This window comes from Oryctolagus cuniculus, chromosome 6, assembly GCF_051225735.1.
Source record: "Oryctolagus cuniculus isolate XC-2025 breed Fujian yellow rabbit chromosome 6, ASM5122573v1, whole genome shotgun sequence".
Lineage (NCBI taxonomy): Eukaryota > Metazoa > Chordata > Mammalia > Lagomorpha > Leporidae > Oryctolagus > Oryctolagus cuniculus.
In genome coordinates, this window is record NC_142872.1 from 150,727,374 (window position 1) to 150,746,255 (window position 18,882).

Here is an 18,882-nt window from a genome sequence, read left to right on the forward strand (position 1 = left end):
CCCTGCGAGTCCACCTGTAGCTGGTGACCAGGAGGGCACCCACCAGCCCAGGAGATCAGCTGGTGCATTTACACGGCTCATTATTCCCTCCAGTTCCAGAACACGCGGCACATCTTGCACTCGAGTTTAAATCGTATTATCCAAATGAAGCATCACTCTCACAACCGGCATCCGCCTTCAGCAAGCACAGATGGCGGTCACGTGCCTAAACGGCACATCTAGAGCTGCAATCCGGGCACGCGATCCCGGGCTCTGCGATCTGTTTCTCTGGGTGGGTCTGAGAGGCAGGGGTCAGGAAATACAGGATGGGCAGCGCGGGCGGAGGGCGGAAGGTCTTTTGTTTGCCAGGCAGCCCTGCTGGCAGCCCCTGCAGCATCACAGGGTCAGCGGTGAATGCCCTCATCAGCACTGCGTGCCTGTTACTCCCAGAGCGAGGGCTGTGGGTTAGCAGCACAGGAAGAGGGATCTTCACTCCTCCAGAATTCTTCTGTATTTTATCAGATACCTTTGGACATCTTTGGGAAACTGTATACTGCCCTACTTTGAGAATCACATTAAAAGGATGCACATTAAAGGCCTCTCCCTTCATAAAATAGTATGTTTTTCATCCTGCTCGCAATCAACATGCTTTTTCCCCCTTCTCCTTATTTTAAAGGGAAGAAGAAACCGCATTGTATTGAACTGTGAAATGCGCTCAACTGCGGCTCTAAAGGAAAGTACCACCCAGTGGCTAGATATTCGTTTCCATGGTAACCAGGGTCCCTGGGCCCTAGCACACACAGCAGGAAATGCTGCAGATTTCCATAGCAGTATCTTTTTTACTAGAAATAAGAGTTCCATGGCAATTGTAAACATTTAGGAATCAAAGGACCTGTGTGTGTGTGTGTGTGTGTGTGCACGCGCGCACGTGCACACGTGTGTCTCTAAGTCAATGGAGATGAACAGAAGCCTCCTTATTCTGACAGTTAATAAGTTTATGTCAAATGTAACAAATGAGACAAATGCCAGCAAACAAAGCTTTCCCAAACAGGAATGACCAGGGTAGACGGGGAAAACTGCTTTGGAAAACCAGATGACCAAGGATTCCTTGGAAATAAACAGAAATGTTCAATAGCAGCTACCAGGCTGAGAGCACAGAGCCGAGGCTTTGTTCACAGCCCACTCGCTTCCTACTTGAAGACCCTCAAAGGTGCCATCTAGAAGGCAAAATGAACAACTGGTTAATGAGGCGGCTTCCGGGGGAGGCCAGAGATAGAAGTCCAGGGCCAAGAGGCCCCAGCAAGTGACTTCAATCACCAAGACTCAGTTTCCCCATAAAATGAAAGGGCTGCACTAGATGGTAGGAATTACAAGGGGTGGAAAAAGAGAGACTCTGTACCTTTTTAAGAATGAAAGATTACAGTTATTTAAAAAAAAAAAAAAAAACCCTCCAGGTAATTCTCACTTTGAGCTTTCTAAAAATATGTCTACAGATTTTTTAAAATGTGTCAGGAGAATTCACTGCCAATTCTTGGCGACCTTAGACCTTCTGAATATTCTTTTTTCTCTGAGCTATTCCCCAGTAACACGTTTCCCCATAGCAGAGGACACGTGCACAGTTAAAGTGAGATTTTCAGTTCTAAGCAGTTTTCACATTTTGTGTGTCTTTTCAGGCTGAGACTTTATCAGAGGGAGCAGAGAGGAGGCATCCATGTTGTCTGGCAGAACAGGCCCATCCTAGGAAAATGCTGGTTTGACAACTTCAAGTGTCTTCAAGTTCACATTTACATTCCAAACGGTTATTTTTATCTGAGACGGGTAGGTCAGACCAAACCAGGTCCACAGCTCTACTGCAAATGCCATTTCACAAAAAAGCATCACACACAGAAAACGTCCTGCTTCATCTGTAGGAACTAAAATAATTGCATTCTTTTGTGCATGCTGATCGCATTTTCCCCAGAGCAACCCACCACGGGGTTTGTGCGTGTGGGGCGGGGGGCTGGGGTGGGATATTAGTTATTGTGCCAGAACCAAAAGCCAATCTATAGGGAACGATGGAGAAGATGGGAGGAGACGGGGAAAAGGATCAGGGCTTGGGTACAAAAGGCACGGCAGCCCTAGATGCCAGGAAGGCAGAACTGCTGAGGAAAGCACTTCATTACGTAAACCGCCCAGCGACACTAATGACCAGGCGGCACGCGGATCCACCCAGTCGCCCCTCAACACACCTCCCCTCGGGGCTCGGCCCTTTCTCCCCACCGCAGCCCCTTTCACCTCCACTGCAAAATCCACCAGCTCCGATCGAGGCCGGCACACATCACAATTCAAGCATCATCTGGGGAAATCCACCGAAGCTCAACAGGAAAACCCCACTGAACAGAGCGGGAGAAAAGGCTTGGCATCCCGCGCGCCTGCGGGGCTGGACTCCAATATCCTTCTCTAACCCTGCGCTAGGATTTTAGAATTCAGGTGACCTCCTGGACATCAAAGAATCAATTCATACAAGTAGGAACCAAGATACGATTTCACACAAGTAGGATTCCGGTTAGTTTCTTGGGCTAACGCGGGATCACTGCTCTTTCAAGTGTCATCTTGGGAAGACACAGTCAGAAGCGAAACACCACACGGGCAGGAACACTGGCTAAGCACAACAAACAGCCCGTGTCTGCTAACTGCTGCTACTCAACCCAAGATCAACAATAAAGGCTGCGTGCAGAGAGGGAACAGGCAGCTGTCAGCCATCAGTCTTAAGATCAAGAAAAGACCAGAGTGATCAGAAAGGAGGGGTTCTACTTTATCAGAGGAACGCTCAGCTCACCACTCCAAAGCTCCCAGGAGACTTGAGTGTGCATCAAAACAGACACAGCAACCACCTCCCAACTCCATCAACCAAAACCGGCGGAGGGGAGAGGAGGGAAGGGGAGGGGAGGGGAGGGGAGAGAGGAGGGGGAGGGGCGTCTCTTAAAAAAATCTATAAAATAAAAATACCAATAAATAAATGCATTCCTTTGCTATTTTCTAATCCTCATCTATATGATTATAAAATGGTAAAAATACACATGCCACCCTAGGATCCTGTTCTCAACACCACATGTGAGCTTTATAGAAAGTATGCCCCCTAAAACGACAAGCTTTGGAAAACTGAAAACAGAAAACCAGACTTTTACAGGGCATTAATATTCAAAGCAGAATGTGTACGACTTAATCTACTGTGTTAATGAGTTAAAATGACTCCAGGTATATCAGAGTGGAAAGGCATAAAAGTAACACAACCCAAAGAAGAATGCACTTTACGAGCTCCCAAGAAGGGTGGTTGATTACGGCAAGAATAACTCCAGCACCTCTGTACGGGAGCTTGGGAGTTGAAGACTGTACCTTTATGACTAGATCATAACTGCCAGAGTCTGTAGCCGTGTTTGTAGCTATATTGCCTATCACTATAAATAGCATCAACCATACAACATGTTTTATTCCTACTAAATATCAGATTGAGACTAACTTATTTAATATAAAAATATGTACACACACATACATATATGTGTGTATGCACATAAGCACTGGATGGTTTGAGGGCTGATAAAAGTTAACAAATCTACACTAATCTGCTCCCAGTTTTGGTACCACCAGAGCCCTTGAACTTGCCTCAGGTGTACCTGGAGGGGGCAACACGGCAAGGCTGACCTGGCTTTAAAGGAAGGCCTTCCTCATAAAACAACTTTCTCAAGCTTTTCCTCCATTGTGGCACCTGTGAACAGCCTCTCTGGGTACTTGGTTCCTATCCACCACCCTCCCATAAATCTTAATCCCACACATCCACACATGCCTATTTATGTCCTGCATGCATGTGTGCCTTGCATAAGTGGGAAAGTGTCCCCTTCCCAAAGTGCCTGGGACCAGCAGTGTTTCAGAGGTAGGGTTGTAGCTATATTGTAGCTATAATCCTGGCATATCCACATATACATACTGAAATATCCTGGGATGGAGTCCTCCGTCTGAACACGAAGTTCATTTATGTTTCATATATACTTTATACCGGTAATCTGAAGATACAGTCATACAATATTTTTAATAATTTTGTCCATTTAACAGCTTCACAACATGGTCACCGTCTACTTGTGTTGTCTGGTTTTGGATTAGGGATGCTTGACCTGTTATATAAAGGGTGAGATCCCCTCCCCTGTCAAGGAACCAATTTTCATGCCTAGAGGAACAGTTATTTTGCCTACTGATAAAGAAGTGAGGTCTCCTTATTGATCAGAACTGTAATTATTACCGACATGAACCTCTCCACCTAACCACCTCTGCTCCACACACGTGCCCAGCCCCTCCTTCTGCCCACTAACTCAGTGCCTTGGGAACAAGACCCCTACCTAAGTGATCTTAGCATGCCAGGGCCCTAGGAAGGTAGTAAGCCCTCAACGAAGTGTCCTGATGCAAAACAGCGTACATCAGATGGCTCATAAAATACTACATTCACTTTAAAGCAGAACAAGCCTTTCCTTGTAGAATAGCCACATTCTCTAGACTTCTACTTTCTAACACAGGAGCCACTAGCTCTGTGTGGCTGTTAAAATTAAAATTAATGCAATTAAAAAAAAAAACTATGAACGTGATCCTCAGACATTTTGTGTGTACGTGTGGCTGGAGGCTACTACATATATACAGCACATATATACACATACATATAGCACATATGTAGAATCTGTCCATCAGCGATATGGACAGACTTGCCCTGGGCCCAGGCCGAGACTGGATTAGTAGTCATCACTATGGCACACACAGTAGTAGACAGACTGCATTAGTAGTCATCACTATGGCACACACAGGACCACCCAGTCTCATCATAAGGCCTGCAGTTAAAAGCAAAACAAAACAGACAAGAAATAAGGTAGCAAAAGTAACTTGGCTTTGCCCAGCCAATTTCCCACTTTAACCAAACACAAACATTCGTTTTTGTTTCAGGAGTATCCTTTCTCCCAATACCCACCTGTACTACAGCAATGAGACACTTCTAAGCCTAACTTCCAGCAGGGCAAAATCTGCTGCAGGTTTCCTCACTGTAACTCATGAATCAAAATCAAGAGGTCAAGTTCAAAAAGTTGAAAATAAACTCAATAGGGATTTCCGAGCCATCTTCAATTCAGCACACCTAGATCCATATTTTAAAAGTAGAAGGGCCGGCATTGTGGCATAGCGGGTTAAGCCACCACCTACAATGCCGGCTTCCCACATGTCAATGCTGCTTCAAGTCCCAGCTGCTCTGCTTCCAATCCAGGTCCCTGCTAATGCACCTGGGAAAGCAGGGGGAGACCCAGAGCTCAGCTATCCCACCATGGCAGTGACGTAGAGGCTTCAGGTAAATGAACCCAGGCAGTTTTCCATAAACTTTGTATTTCAGCAGATGCTTTCTCATTTTTTTTCTATAATACTCCTATCGCCTGAAACCCTGTTTGCAGTAAAATCACCAACAACTTTAACACACTACCCTTGAATCCTGCAAGTCTTAAGGAAAAACCATAACAGAACTTGTTTCCCAAACATTCACAAATTCTCTTTCCCCGTGAGAATCCTAAAGACAAAAACTGAAAGGAGTAGCAGAGGCAGAACCGACCTAACACACAAAACCTGCTTATGGTCCACAGCCACGGGTTTGCAGGCTGCAGTTCTCTGCCTTTTTATCTTTAATCAAATGAATGCATTTGATCACATTCCTTTAAGGTGATAGCCGAAGGATCGTCGGCTCCAGATCTGCGAGAACAGCCTTTTTTATGAATTTTTTTTTTAGTTTAAAAGAGCTTGCTTGGTAGAAATCATAAGGCTCAAGTTACATGAAAGAGTTCTGGGCTTCAAAAGTCAACCAGAAGTTAAGGGTTAGTGATGTCTCAACTACACAACCTGGTTAAAATAAAACTTGAAAGTAAACACCACCAGACTGGCTGAAGCTTGGAAACTATTTCCCGGCACACACACACACACCACACAGAAGAGAGGATTCCCCCCCCCTCCCACTTCCCCAGCCAAGAACAGGGGAGCTGCCTTTCTCCCACCCGCCCCTTCCCCATGGCATCATCATGGAAGAGCAGGGTCTCTGTCAGCCACAGGGAGATCTGAAGTCCCAAATCCCACCAGAGACCTCAGGAGCGGGTTCCTCCAGATGCAAACCTTGAACTCCAAGTGGGATGGGGTTCAGACCCCCTGCCAGCACCTCCTGTTCCGAGAGGCAAAGGCCCAGGGCCCCATGAGTATGGACACTTGGGTGCACACATGGCGATTCATTCAGCAGAAGTTTGTTTATCCACACCCTGCTAAACACCTGCTGCTCCACATCTGGGCACTCGGATTCCTCAGAGGGAAGGGAGACACAGGCCCTGTGCTGCAGGCCGAGGTGTCTGCAGTCTAGTGCGGGTGCTGACAGCCCTGCGAGGAACGCCTGGCAGCGGCACAGGCCACACAGAGCCTGGGGACAGCCCCAGTGTCCTTCCTGTGGGAGGGACGAGGGTTTCACAGCTGCTGTGACTCTCAAACTGCTCTTGGGGGACAAGCAACGGAGCCTCAGCACAGAAAGGTGGCAGAGAGGACGTGGGCTATGTGTGGGAGCAGCACAGAGCAAGGGCTGAGCGCTTCAGGGAAAGCTGAGCATGCCCGTGTGGGTGGAGCTGCCGGCCGGCAGTGGAGATGACATGGGACAGGTGGGCTATGGCAGTGTTGCAAGAGACCTTAGGGACAGCACAGACAACCAGAGAACCAATGTCCTAGGAAGCCTTTAAACACTGAAGCTTCTGGGGCCAGTGCTGTGGTGCAGCAGGTAAAGCAGCCGTCTGCAATGCTGGCATCTCCTATGGGCGCCAGTTCAAGTCCTGGCTGCTCCACTTCCAATCCAGCTCCCTGCTAATGTGCCTGGGAAAGCAGTAGAAGATGGCCCAAGTCCTCATGGGACACCCAGAAGAAGCTCTTGGCTCCAGCCATTGCAGCCATTTGGGGAGTGAACCAGCAGATGGAAGCACGCGCTCGCTCACTCTCTCAATCTAACTCTGCCTTTCAAATTAATAAAAATAAATCTTTTTCAAAAAAAGCTTAAGCTTCCCAGTGCTAACCAGTTATTCTGACTCCACAGGTAACAGGAGGGCCCTGAAATCTGTACCTTGAAACAATTTGAGTGGCTATGATGCCTGGCACTTAACAAAACCGTCTACAAAAAACACGTGACTCATTACTAAAACAGCCTGCAAGGAGCTTCTTCACTGACACCCACCACCAACCCTGGCCATCGAGGCTCCCAGATCAAAGCGTGTGAGTGACGGGCCAGCACTCCACTCCATGGGGTCGTCAAAGCTCCTGCTCCCACCTGCCCTCCCAACCACACACTCCAAGTCCCAGGAGGACCTTCCTAAGAACTCAAACCAACCCAAATGTCCCTCTGTACATCTCACTTTCCTGACCCTCTCCCTCCATCTTTCCTCTGCGAAACTTTGCTTCCAACATTCCCTTCCTCCCCAAAGCAAAAATTGGAAGCTCTCAATGTGACAGAAAAAAGGACATTTAAGCTGTCCAGCTTCATCCATATTTAACAGGCCTAATGCACGATTTCCAATCACGGAGTGTACGAGCCAAAAAAAGGTTACTTGGGATTATCCAGAACCCTATGTTCTTTTACAGGTTGGGAAGTGAAAGCTCAGAGAAGTGAAATTTAATTTACTCAGGGTCACAAGGCTGGACAAGGCAGAAGGCAAACCCAGGCACCCCATTTAGTTGTTACTCCAAGGTGCTACAGAGATGCATTCAACATGAAGCAACTTTAAAAACAAATGTGGCCGGCGCCTCGGCTCACTAGGTTAATCCTCGGCCTTGCGGCGCCAGCACACCGGGTTCTAGTCCCGGTTGGGGCGCCGGATTCTGTCCCGGTTGCCCCTCTTCCAGGCCAGCCCTCTGCTGTGGCCAGGGAGTGCAGTGGAGGATGGCCCAGGTCCTTGGGCCCTGCACCCCATGGGAGACCAGGAGAAGTACCTGGCTCTTGCCATTGGATCAGTGCAGTGTGCCAGCCGCAGTGCGCCGGCCGCAGTGGCCATTGGAGGGTGAACCAACGGCAAAGGAAGACCTTTCTCTCTGTCTCTCTCTCTCTCACTGTCCACTCTGTCTGTCAAAAAAATAAATTAATTAAAAAAAAAAAAGCAAATGTGGGGCCGGTGCTGTGGCTTAGGGGTGAGGCTGCTACCTGCAGTGCCGGCATCCCGTATGGGCTGGTTCAAGCCCAAGCTGCTCCACGTCCAATCCAGCTCTGTGCAATGGCCTGGGAAAGCAGTAGAGGATGACCCAAGTCCTTGGGCCCCTGCACCCATGTGGGAGACCTGGAGGAAGCTCCAGGCTCCTGGCTTCAGATAGGCTCAGCTCTGGCCATTGTGGTGATTTGGGGAGTGAGCCAGTGGATGGAAGACCTCTCTCTGCCTCTCTCTCTCTCTCTCTCTCTCTGCCTCTGCCTCTTTGTAACTCTTTCAAATGGATAAATAAATCTTAAAAAAAAAAAAAAAAAAGCAAAAATAAGGTTATACTAAATTCAGGGGCTCCTTATATAAGGAAACATAATTTAATGCTTCAACACTAAGGTCTGGCCAAGCACCAGTGTCACCACTTTCTGTGTGACCTTGGTCAGTTTAGGTCAGCTCTCTGTCCCAATTTTATCACCCACAATGGAGATCACACGTACCTACTTCATAAGCTCTTAGGAGAGCAAAAAATATTAAATATAGTACTTCTCCCTGACCCACAATCCATGGTTTCCTTATCCAGTCAACTGTGGCCCAAAAATATTAGACGGAAAATTCCAGAAATAACTCACTTTTTAAATAATTTTTGTTCCAGTACATCATCATAACTGATTCATTATTGTTAAACTTATCAATGACACTAGACTCAATCCCTGGGAAGGGTGAAGGTGGACTTTACATACTTCGTTATTTCAAAGTTTTAAACCCAGAACATGTCCTGTGTTTTTAAATTTTAAGAAAAAAACTTAACAAAAATCATACCTGATACTGACATACAAGAAGCACATTTCCATCTCCATAAAATCTACCTTCTTGGGCCGGCGCCGCGGCTCACTAGGCTAATCCTCCGCCTAGCGGCGCCGGCACACCGGGTTCTAGTCCCGGTCGGGGCGCCGGATTCTGTCCCGGTTGCCCCTCTTCCAGGCCAGCCCTCTGCTGTGGCCAGGGAGTGCAGTGGAGGATGGCCCAGGTGCTTGGGCCCTGCACCCCATGGGAGACCAGGAAAAGCACCCGGCTCCTGGCTCCTGCCATCGGATCAGCGCGGTGCGCCGGTCGCAGCGCGCCAGCCGCGGCGGCCATTAGAGGGTGAACCAACGGCAAAAGGAAGACCTTTCTCTCTGTCTCTCTCTCACTGTCCACTCTGCCTGTCACAAAAAAAAAAAAAAAAAAAAAAAAATCTACCTTCTTTCTATCAACCACATATATATTTTTTTTTTTTTGACAGGCAGAATTAGACAGTGAGAGAGAGAGAGAGACAGAGAGAAAGGTCTTCCTTTTCCGTTGGTTCATCCTCCAATGGCCGCTGCAGCCAGTGCGCAGCGGCTGGTGCACTGCGCTGATCTGAAGCCAGGAGCCAGGTGCTTCTCCTGGTCTCCCATGAGGGTGCAGGGCCCAAGCACTTGGGCCATTCTCCACTGCACCTCCGGGCCACAGCAGAGAGCTGGCCTGGAAGAGGGGCAACCGGGACATAATCCGGTGCCCCAACCGGGACTAGAACCCGGGGTGCTGGCGCCGCAGGTGGAGGATTAGCCTAGTAAGCCACGGCACCAGCCCAACCACATACTTTTTTTTAGGTTATATTAGGGCATAGAGATTCTAAACATAAACTGTTCTAGCATCACTAAACATGACCTGAAATCAAATGGCTTCCCACCAAGATCTACCCTGGGAAGTCTCTTCCAAAGGTCAGGTTCCTACCACAGGAAACTGGAGACATAGGAGATACCTTTCCAGTCCATCTCATGGGACCCATCAAATAATTAAACATTAAAATATGGACACAGAAGCCAGCATTTGGCCTAGTGCTGAAGACATTGGTTGGGATGCCCACATCCAATATGGGAACATCTGGGTTCAACGCCCACCTCTTGTTCCTGATTCCAGCTCCCTGCTACTGTGCATCTGAGAAGACAACAGATGATGGCTCAAGTAATTAGGTCTCTACCACCCACAGCGGAGACCTGGATTCAGTTTCTGGCCAATAGCATTGTGACAACTGGAGAAGGAACTGGTAGACAGTCGCTCACTCTCTCTCTCTGCCTCTCAAATAAATTGTTAAAAATTAACTACATATAATAACAATATCAATCACAGAGCCTCAAAAATGCAACATCAGATATATAAATTCTTTAAAAATATAGAGCAGGTTTTTTTTAAGATTTATTTATTTATTTGAGAGACAGAGTTACAGAGAGGCAGAGGCAGAGAGAGAGAGAGAGAGAGAGAGAGAGGTCTTCCATCTGCTGGTTCACATATCTGCTGGCATCCCATAAGGGCACCGGTTCTAGTCCCAGCTGCTCCTGTTCCGATCCAGCTCTCTGCTGTGGCCTGGGAAAGCAGCAGAAGAGGGCCCAAGTCCTTGGGCCCTGCACCCTGGAAGAAGCTCCTGGCTTCTGGCTTCGGATCAGCTCACCTCTGGCTGTTGCAGTCATCTGCGAAGTGTACCAGTGGATGGAAGACCTATCTTTCTCTTTTTCAAATAAGTAAAATAACTTAAAAAATAAAATAATAAAGTAAAATAAAGGCCATATTCAGGTATCTATTCTAAGAAGATATAGATAGAAGAAGGAAATATAAAACAGACCCAGTAATTTTTTGTAAAATAATGGCAGAAATGGAGAGACAGAGATCCTCCATGTACTACGACAATCCTCAAATAGCCACAACAACCAGGTCTGGGCCAGACCAAAGCCAGGAGCCTGGAACTCCACCCAGGTCTCCCACATGAGTTGCAGGGGCCCGGGCCTGGAGCTCTGGCACAGCGAGTTAAAGCCCTGGCCTGAAGCACCGGCATCCCATATGGGCACCGGTTCTAGTCCCAGCTGCTCCTCTTCCAATCCAGCTCTCTGCTATGGCCTGGGAAAACAGTAGAAGATGGCCCAAGTCTTTGGGCCCCTGTATCCACGTGGGAGACTGGAAGCTCCTGGCTCCTGGCTTCAGATTGGTGCAGCTCTGGCCGTTGCAGCCATCTAGGGAGTGAACCAGTGGATGGAAGACTTCTCTGTCTCTACCTCTCTCTGTAACTCTTTCAAGTAAATAAATCTTAAAAAAAAAAAGGGGGGGGGGGGGGGGACTTGAGTCATCTTGCACTGCTTCCCCAGGTTCATTAGCCGGGAGCTGGATGGATGGAAAGTGGAGCAGCCGGGACACGAACCAGGCACTCCCATCTGGGTGTGGCCATCTCAAGCGCCATCTTAACCCACAGTGCCACAGGCCCAGCCTCAAGACTCAACATTAATAATGGCAAACACTGGCTTACCTGTTAAGTTCTTCTTTAGGGTCATATTTTCTAAAATGTCTATAACAGACACATCTAAACTACGTAATAATTTTTAAGAGGGTTTTGAAAAAGATGTCGGTTCAGGCCCACACCAAGCTGACAATCCGGAAGAACCAACCACGGAGCTGCCATCTCTGTCACATTCTCCCAGGGGACTTTCTGAAACTCCACTGGCATCTTGGCAATGAGGAAAAATATCCCCTCCCCTGGGGAAACTTCCGACTCCCCGAGCCGAGTTAATTGCTCACTTTCCCATATTCCCCTAGCACTTTATTCCACCATTACTACCGTACCAAACATTATTTCTGCAACGACATTCTGTGTTTACACACCTCATTTTCCCCACTCAATCCAAGCTCCACCAGGACAAGCAGAGTAATGTATTGATTTTTCCACTCCCCTGAGAGTGCATGCAAAGGCATCTGCATTTCCAAAATGAATCGGGGGGGGGGGGGTGTCGCTGCACATTCAAATGCTTAAATGAGGCACCTATGGCAATGCAGGTCACAGAAGCTCAACTCCCACGCGGCGACTCGGGGTAACCTCCCAACCCCCAAATTTCCCAACATCTCCACAACAATGAAGAGACTGAGAGCGCAGCTGTCGGGGCGACCAGGAGACCCAGAAAGGCAGGTGGCAGAAGAGAGTGGCTGCATTGTGGTCAAATGGCTGCGCCCTCCCTTTGAATGGAGGCTGGCCGCGCTCCCGGCAATGCACAGTGGTGGGTACGTGTCTTCACTCTTCTCATACCTTCCACAAGTTATGGATGTTCCTGGTATGATCTGCTATTCACTGACACCGTCAGATTTTCTCAAGACTTCCCCGTTTCCATGGATTGAATAAACATGCTTTAACACCCGTCACTGTGGGCTAGGCACTGTTTTGGGGGCGTGGCTCAGGCATGAGTAAGTCATGGTCTTGAGCTCAATCGGTGTGGAGTCAAGCGTGGGAGACATATCAACAGAGAGGACCCAACAGGAGACTGGCCTTAGCATATCAGGGTCCCTTGTTCGACGGGAACCCAGGAAAACGGTCCATCCATCAGCACTGCTGCTCCCCACCGCCCCGACAGGAAAAGCACAGGACAGCCCGTGCAGGGAGGGAGAAACAACATCCGAGAGCAAAGCTTCAGGCTCTCCGGGCGGGGAAAGTGACCGAGGGACACACGGGGCTCCCTATTGTTTCCCATTCCCCCTCTTGGTGCAGTATGAACTGGAAAACTAGTTCTACTGCTAGGATGTGGAATCCATAGTGTTCTGAAAAATGAAAAATGGGAGTCAGCTAAGCTCTGATAACTTAAGCCGCATCTCCATGGACACCATCCGTGGGGAAGGGCTTGCGTGCTGCATTCAGTTCACGCTGGAAGTCGGCCCTCCATCTGCTTACCACGTGTGTTGGTGGCCATGTCAGCCACTTTTTGAAAGGCGTCCAAGAAGGCAGCTGCCGCTACTACTGTTGTCCTAAAATGCAAACAGATAACAAAAGTATGAGCGATGTCTCACACTAGCAAACTAACGCCAGCTCTGGGGCTAAAACCTCTGCTGTGGACAAATGGAACCTTCTAGGAGAAACAACCAACTGGATAAAGACAACCACTGGCTTGATCATCCCACTTTGATCAACTCCTGTGATATCCAGTTCATCCCTGCTTGGTTACAACTGCTGGTAGTTCTTCCCAGCCCATTTCTCCCGACTAACGTAACATGACTACCAGGCAAAACCCTGCAAAGGAGAAAAGACAGCTATTTCAACCTCAAAAAAATCATCACAAAATAATGATTAATAATAAAATGAAATGAAATTAAAATAAAACAAAATTAAATTAATTTTGAGTAGAACCAGAATATATATGCATACGAATTGGGGGGATGATTCGATCTTGGAGAGACATCATGAAGTCCAAACAAGTCATTTGGGGATGGCAAAACGGAGGTCACTGAAATAAAGTGACCCGGGAGATGACTAGCTCACACCAGAGCTGCATCCCAGCACCAGGACTCACAGCCCAGGTTTGACCCTCTGCAAGGCAAGATCCCGGCAGTGTTGAGTTTTCTCCCTAAAACCTAATTATAACAAAACTGACATACTATTTCTCAACTTGGTATTTTATTTATTATTTGAGATAACTTTTTTTTTTTTGACAGGCAGAGTTACAGTGAGAGTGAGAGACAGAGAAAAAGGTCTTCCTTCTGTTGGTTCACTCCCCAAATGGCCACTACGGCCGGCGTGCTGTGCCAATCTGAAGCCAGGAGCCAGGTGCTTCTTCCTGGTCACCCATGCAGGTGCAGGGCCCAAGCACTTGGGCCATCCTCCACTGCCTTCCCCGAGCCACAGCAGAGAGCTGGACTGGAAAAGGGGCAACCGGGACTAAAATCTGGGGTGCTGGTGCTACAGGCGGAGGATTAGCCTAGTGAGCTGCGGTGCCGGCCGAGATAACATTTTTAAGTTACCTTACACTCAATGGATTTTTTTTTTTAAACTTTAGGACACTGTTGCATCTGGATCCTCCAAATTCCTAAAGGCTGAGAATGGAAAGAAATTACTACGAAGGGGCTTTGAAAAGTTCATAGAAAATGAAATTAAGGGGCCAGCATTGTGGCATAATGGGTAAAGCCACCGTGTGCAGTACCAGCATCACATATGGGTGCCGGATCAAGTCTTAGCTGCTCCACGTCCGATCCAGCTCCCTGCTAACGGCCTGAGAAAGAAGTGGAAGTTGGCCCAAGTCCTTGGGCCCTTGCACCCATGTGGGAGAATGGCCTGGGAAAGCAATGGAGGATGGCCCAAGTCCTCAGCCCTGACAACCATGTGGGAGATCCAGAGTAAGCTCCTGGCTCCAGGTTTCAGTCCGGCCCAGCTCTGGCTGTTATAGTTATTTGGGGAGTGAGCCAGCATGTGGAAGACTGTCTCTCCCTCTCTCTAACTCTGCCTTTTAAATAAATAAATAAATCTTAAAAAAGAAAATAGAATCAAAAGAAGCTCATTCTGGTACAAAATAAATTTGAAATCTATGCATGAGGGGTCTTCAAAAAGTACACAGGACATGTACATTATGAAAACACTACATGATTTCCAAACTGTTTTGGCACCAAAATACACTTACCCTTTAGTTCTATTTTCCATGAGCTTTCTGACATCTACTTATACACTCGTCTATTGTCCTAGGAATCACTGTGGATTCCTGACCCCTCGTGGGCACTGTCGGATGCCTCAAGCACCCTGTGGTCTACTGGGTTGCTAGAGTTATGATGACCCAAGGCCTCATGCAAGGAAGCGTTGCCAATGCCTGTGCCAGGGCACTGGGTCCCAAATAACCAACCCCAGAGCCAGCACACAGGGACTTCACAACTGCACTTACAGTTTCTGTGCATCTCATCTGTACCAGGCACTCTGAAGAATGCGGAACTGCTGAAGGAGTACAGTAAGGACTAGAAAGAAATCAAAATGGCGGGGGATGGGGGTGATCTTTGAACAGAAGCAACATTGGCCATGAAACAAAGGCTTCCTAGAAGGAGCCGGGGTGAGCGATAGTCCCGAACACCCCAACTCCAGAATGAGGCCTGGTATTTTTCCAGTAGCGCAGAAACATTCTGCTCAAATTTCTGAAAACAATGACATATACACACACACACAGAGAAGTGTGTCTATTTTTAAAGATTTCATATGAAATGCGAACCCTGGAAAAGTTCCGCTTATCAAACATGCTGGGATCTATAAATAGCTCATTCTGATTTGCAATTAATATCTGACACAATGGCGGGACTGATTCCCATTCACCTCTGCGCCAGTCATCCAAGTTTCATGAGCCAGCCGTAGCAGGGCCTGGCTTATTACGCGATCACCACGGTTCCACTGAAAACTAGGACAGTGGGCAATTTTAAGGAATTAAGAGCTTTTTAGATGACAGTCATACTTCACTGTCAGATGCAGCTACAAGACATCTCGGCCTTCTCTGAAGGGGCAGAGCAAACACACAACCCTCGGCAACACAAAGGAGTGATTCTGCTTAAACACGCCAAGATTTACGGCCTCTTCTGTAGTCTTAACTTGATCCTTCCTCAAATAAAGTCAATGCAACCACACGCGTGAAGCCCCTATCGTGCTGAAAGCCATGTCTCAGTTTGACAAAACAATAAAGAAGCCCGGAATATTGTTAAAAATACAAAATGTTCCTCGTACCAGTGGGGAAAGGGCTACTGTGTAAGTTTACTTTATGCGATGAGGACGGCCGATGAGTTCATTACTGTAAGCGTTCACATCCTCATTGGTGAAGGGGACGAGAACCATTTGCTCGGCCAGCCCTGAAAACCTGCCAATTAAAGGAGGCCAAACAAGGCAAAGTTGACAAAATGTGCCAAATGTTTGATGGCTGTCCTACAGAAGACCTCCGCCATGCATGTGGCTGTTTTTCCAGGAAAACACCTACCTTCTCTTCTCTCTGAACCACCCTTATCCACCCAAATCAACGAATGTCATCCCCCCACATCCTCTGTATGGGGATCACCAAAATAATTACTGCTTCGAATGCTCTATCCCTCATGGGCCACTGAGCACAAGACCCCTTCTCCCCGCCGAGGGTGGGGCTTCAGCTAGTAGATGCTGACACACTTTCTATTTCACATCCAATGGTCCTTTCTGAACAAACACACACCAGGCAACAACAGCTTCTGCGAGATCCGCAGGAGATCTGGTTTGTTTTCGAAGCAGCCTTATTGAGGCTTAATTTGCATACCCTAAAAGTGACCTTTTTTTAAGTGGAGGATTCAATGATCCTTAGCAAATGTAACATTGTGCGGCCATCCCCACAATGCAGTGCTTGAACACTCCCCCCTCCCACCTGCCCAGAAGGATCCCCCTTCCCCATCTGCAGTCAGTCTCCCCACCCAGCACACGTGGAATTACCCAACAGTTAACACTAGGTCTAAACTCTCTAAGCAGGGTAAGCAGGATGGACAAGGACTTAGACACTGGGGCCTGGTTATTTAAATTCAAATCCCTGTTCTGTCATTTCCTAGCTAGATGACTGCAGATAAATTATGTAGTTAATCTGTGCCTCAGTTTTCTCATCAGTAAAATGGGAATAAAAACTATACTCCCCTTCTAGGGCTGTGAGATTTAAACAAGTTAACACACGCCTGGCACAGAGTGAGCACTACATACCTGCTGCCCACCGTGACCTTACGCAGAATACCTCATTTGACTCTCAAAATCCTGGCAGAGCAGCCAGGTGATCCATTTTACATAATGGGGACCAGGGGCCAGGACATAGCTGATAAATGGTAATGCTCAAATCACCGGTCTCTCTCAGACTTGCCAAAGGAACCGCAGCCTGCATCTCCGTCAGCTCCACTCCCCTGAGGCTACTGCCCTTCCTTGCAGAACACATGCTTCTACTTACCGAAGCTGGGACTGCAGCTTTCCTGCTTTGTTTATGAAATCTTCCCAAACTGGATAGCTCCCCTACAACGAAACAAAGACACCCGTAAGTCACACTGCGACAGACATCCGATTACGACATCAACAGAACACCTGATTCCAGCTACACAGGGAACAACCTGTGTATGCTGTCTTCCTTTGCCATGTCTACGATAGGTTGCCCAGTTTACACACATGCATTGGCCCAGGAAGGAGCTTAGAATGTGCTTAGGCCCTGTAAACACGACAGACACGGAATGGCCCTAGTCTGGCAAGATCTAACATACAGACTTTCAAGCTGACAGATGGTGGGGCCAAATATAAGGAGTCTAGAACATTTAAGGCTGCATCCTGAATCCCTTGTTCATGCAAAACGGCCCTGGCTGTTCTCAGCCTTGTCCCAAACAGCAGGGAGGAGGGAAGCAGACTGACTGAGGCTCCTCCCCAGGACAGGTGGCAACCGAGAAGCACAAGTAGCCCATCAGAATGTCAAGGTTGGAAAGTTATCTAAATATAGCCACTCAGCTGCCGGCCAACACCCAACGTCGATGGACGGTACGGCGACAGGTGGTTCCCCGGCACACTTCAGCTGACGGGGAGCCACCACCCTCCCGCGGCACGGTATCCGCCACCTGCCCTTGATGCTCGTGAGGCTCTGGTTCTAACCTGCTGGCAGCTGGCACAGTTAAGACCAACAACCTTGCTTTCACGTGGATGTCTTCTCAAAGTCCAGTCCCCTATCTAATCCCATCCCTCCATGGGATCCTGTTTCATGCCCCACGCTCCCACCCAGCATCTCTCGCCTCCTCGTCTACGTATGGCACTTGGGCACATGCTCAAAACTGCATGTGCAATTCTGACCAAGGCAAACCAGACTTGGGCTGACACCTCCCTTCCTAAACACATGAAACGTACATCAAGATCAAATGGCCAACCCACCAGGGGTGACTCAAAATAAACCCAGAAAAGGGGAAACCATGGTTAGAGATAGGGTGTGGCAACAAATCATAAACAGAGAAGTGAGACCAAACACCTGGTGGTTATGGTTACAGAACAGAATGTAAATGTTAGGAAGCCTGACAAGGTAAAAATAACATGTGCCACCGCTTGATTTTGTTGATAAAAGGAGAAGGGGAAACCATGATGAGGTTAATCACCACATCTTTCATTACAGAAGTCCAATCAAAATGGTCTAAAGTGCAACGGAATGAAAATACATAATGCTATCACCTCCTTCATGCTTTTAATCTTTTTTTTCTTACCTTTATGGCAGTCTCTCAACCTCACCTCTAATGATATTTTGGGCTACATATTTCAGGGGGTGGGGACTAAATATCCTATGCATTGTGGGATGTTTAGCAGCACCCCTGGCCTCTACCCACAAGACAACAATGGCATCCACTCCCACCAGTTGGGATGAACAAAAATGTCTCCGGATACTGCCAGATGTGCCCCAGGAGACACAACCACCCCAGTTAAGAAACCACTGCTGGGGCCGGCACTGTGGAGTGGTGGGTAAAGCCTCAGCCTGCAGTGCTGGCATCCAATATGGGGGCCAATTCTAGTCCCAGCTGCTCCACTTCCGATCCAGCTCTCTGCTATGTCCTGGGAAAGCAGTAGAAGATGGCCCAAGTCCTTGTTCTCCTGCAACACATGGGAGACCCAGAAGAAGCTACTGGTTTCGGATCAAAGCCCAGCTCCGGCCGTTGCAGCTGTTTCAGGAGTGAACCAGTGGATGGAAGATCTCTTTCTCTGCCTCTGCCTCTCTAACTCTGCCTTTCAAATAAATAAAGAAATAAAGAAATGAAAGGAGGAGGGGAGGAAGGAACCCACTGCCTTCCAGGGTCAGAGAAACTGATACCTTTCAGTGAGGAAACAGCTGATGTGCAGCAATGCCTTCAATCTGACTTCAGTATCATTCTCTTCTGTTACATCAAAGTAAAACTA

General features: G+C 47.9%; 1 protein-coding gene across 10 annotated transcripts in view; it reads right to left on the reverse strand.

Moving 5' to 3' along the window:
• Nucleotides 1–18,882, reverse strand: part of MTSS1 (MTSS I-BAR domain containing 1) — a 169,048-nt gene that overhangs the window by 127,637 nt on the left and 22,529 nt on the right. For all 10 annotated transcript variants that reach the window (XM_051844799.3, XM_002710538.6, XM_008255894.5 and 7 more), the window contains exons 2-3: nt 16,919–16,980; nt 12,907–12,980 (exon numbers count right to left, since the gene is read on the reverse strand). In XM_051844799.3, coding sequence (XP_051700759.1) covers nt 12,907–12,980; nt 16,919–16,980 — 136 coding nt within the window. The remainder of the gene's footprint in view (nt 1–12,906; nt 12,981–16,918; nt 16,981–18,882) is intronic.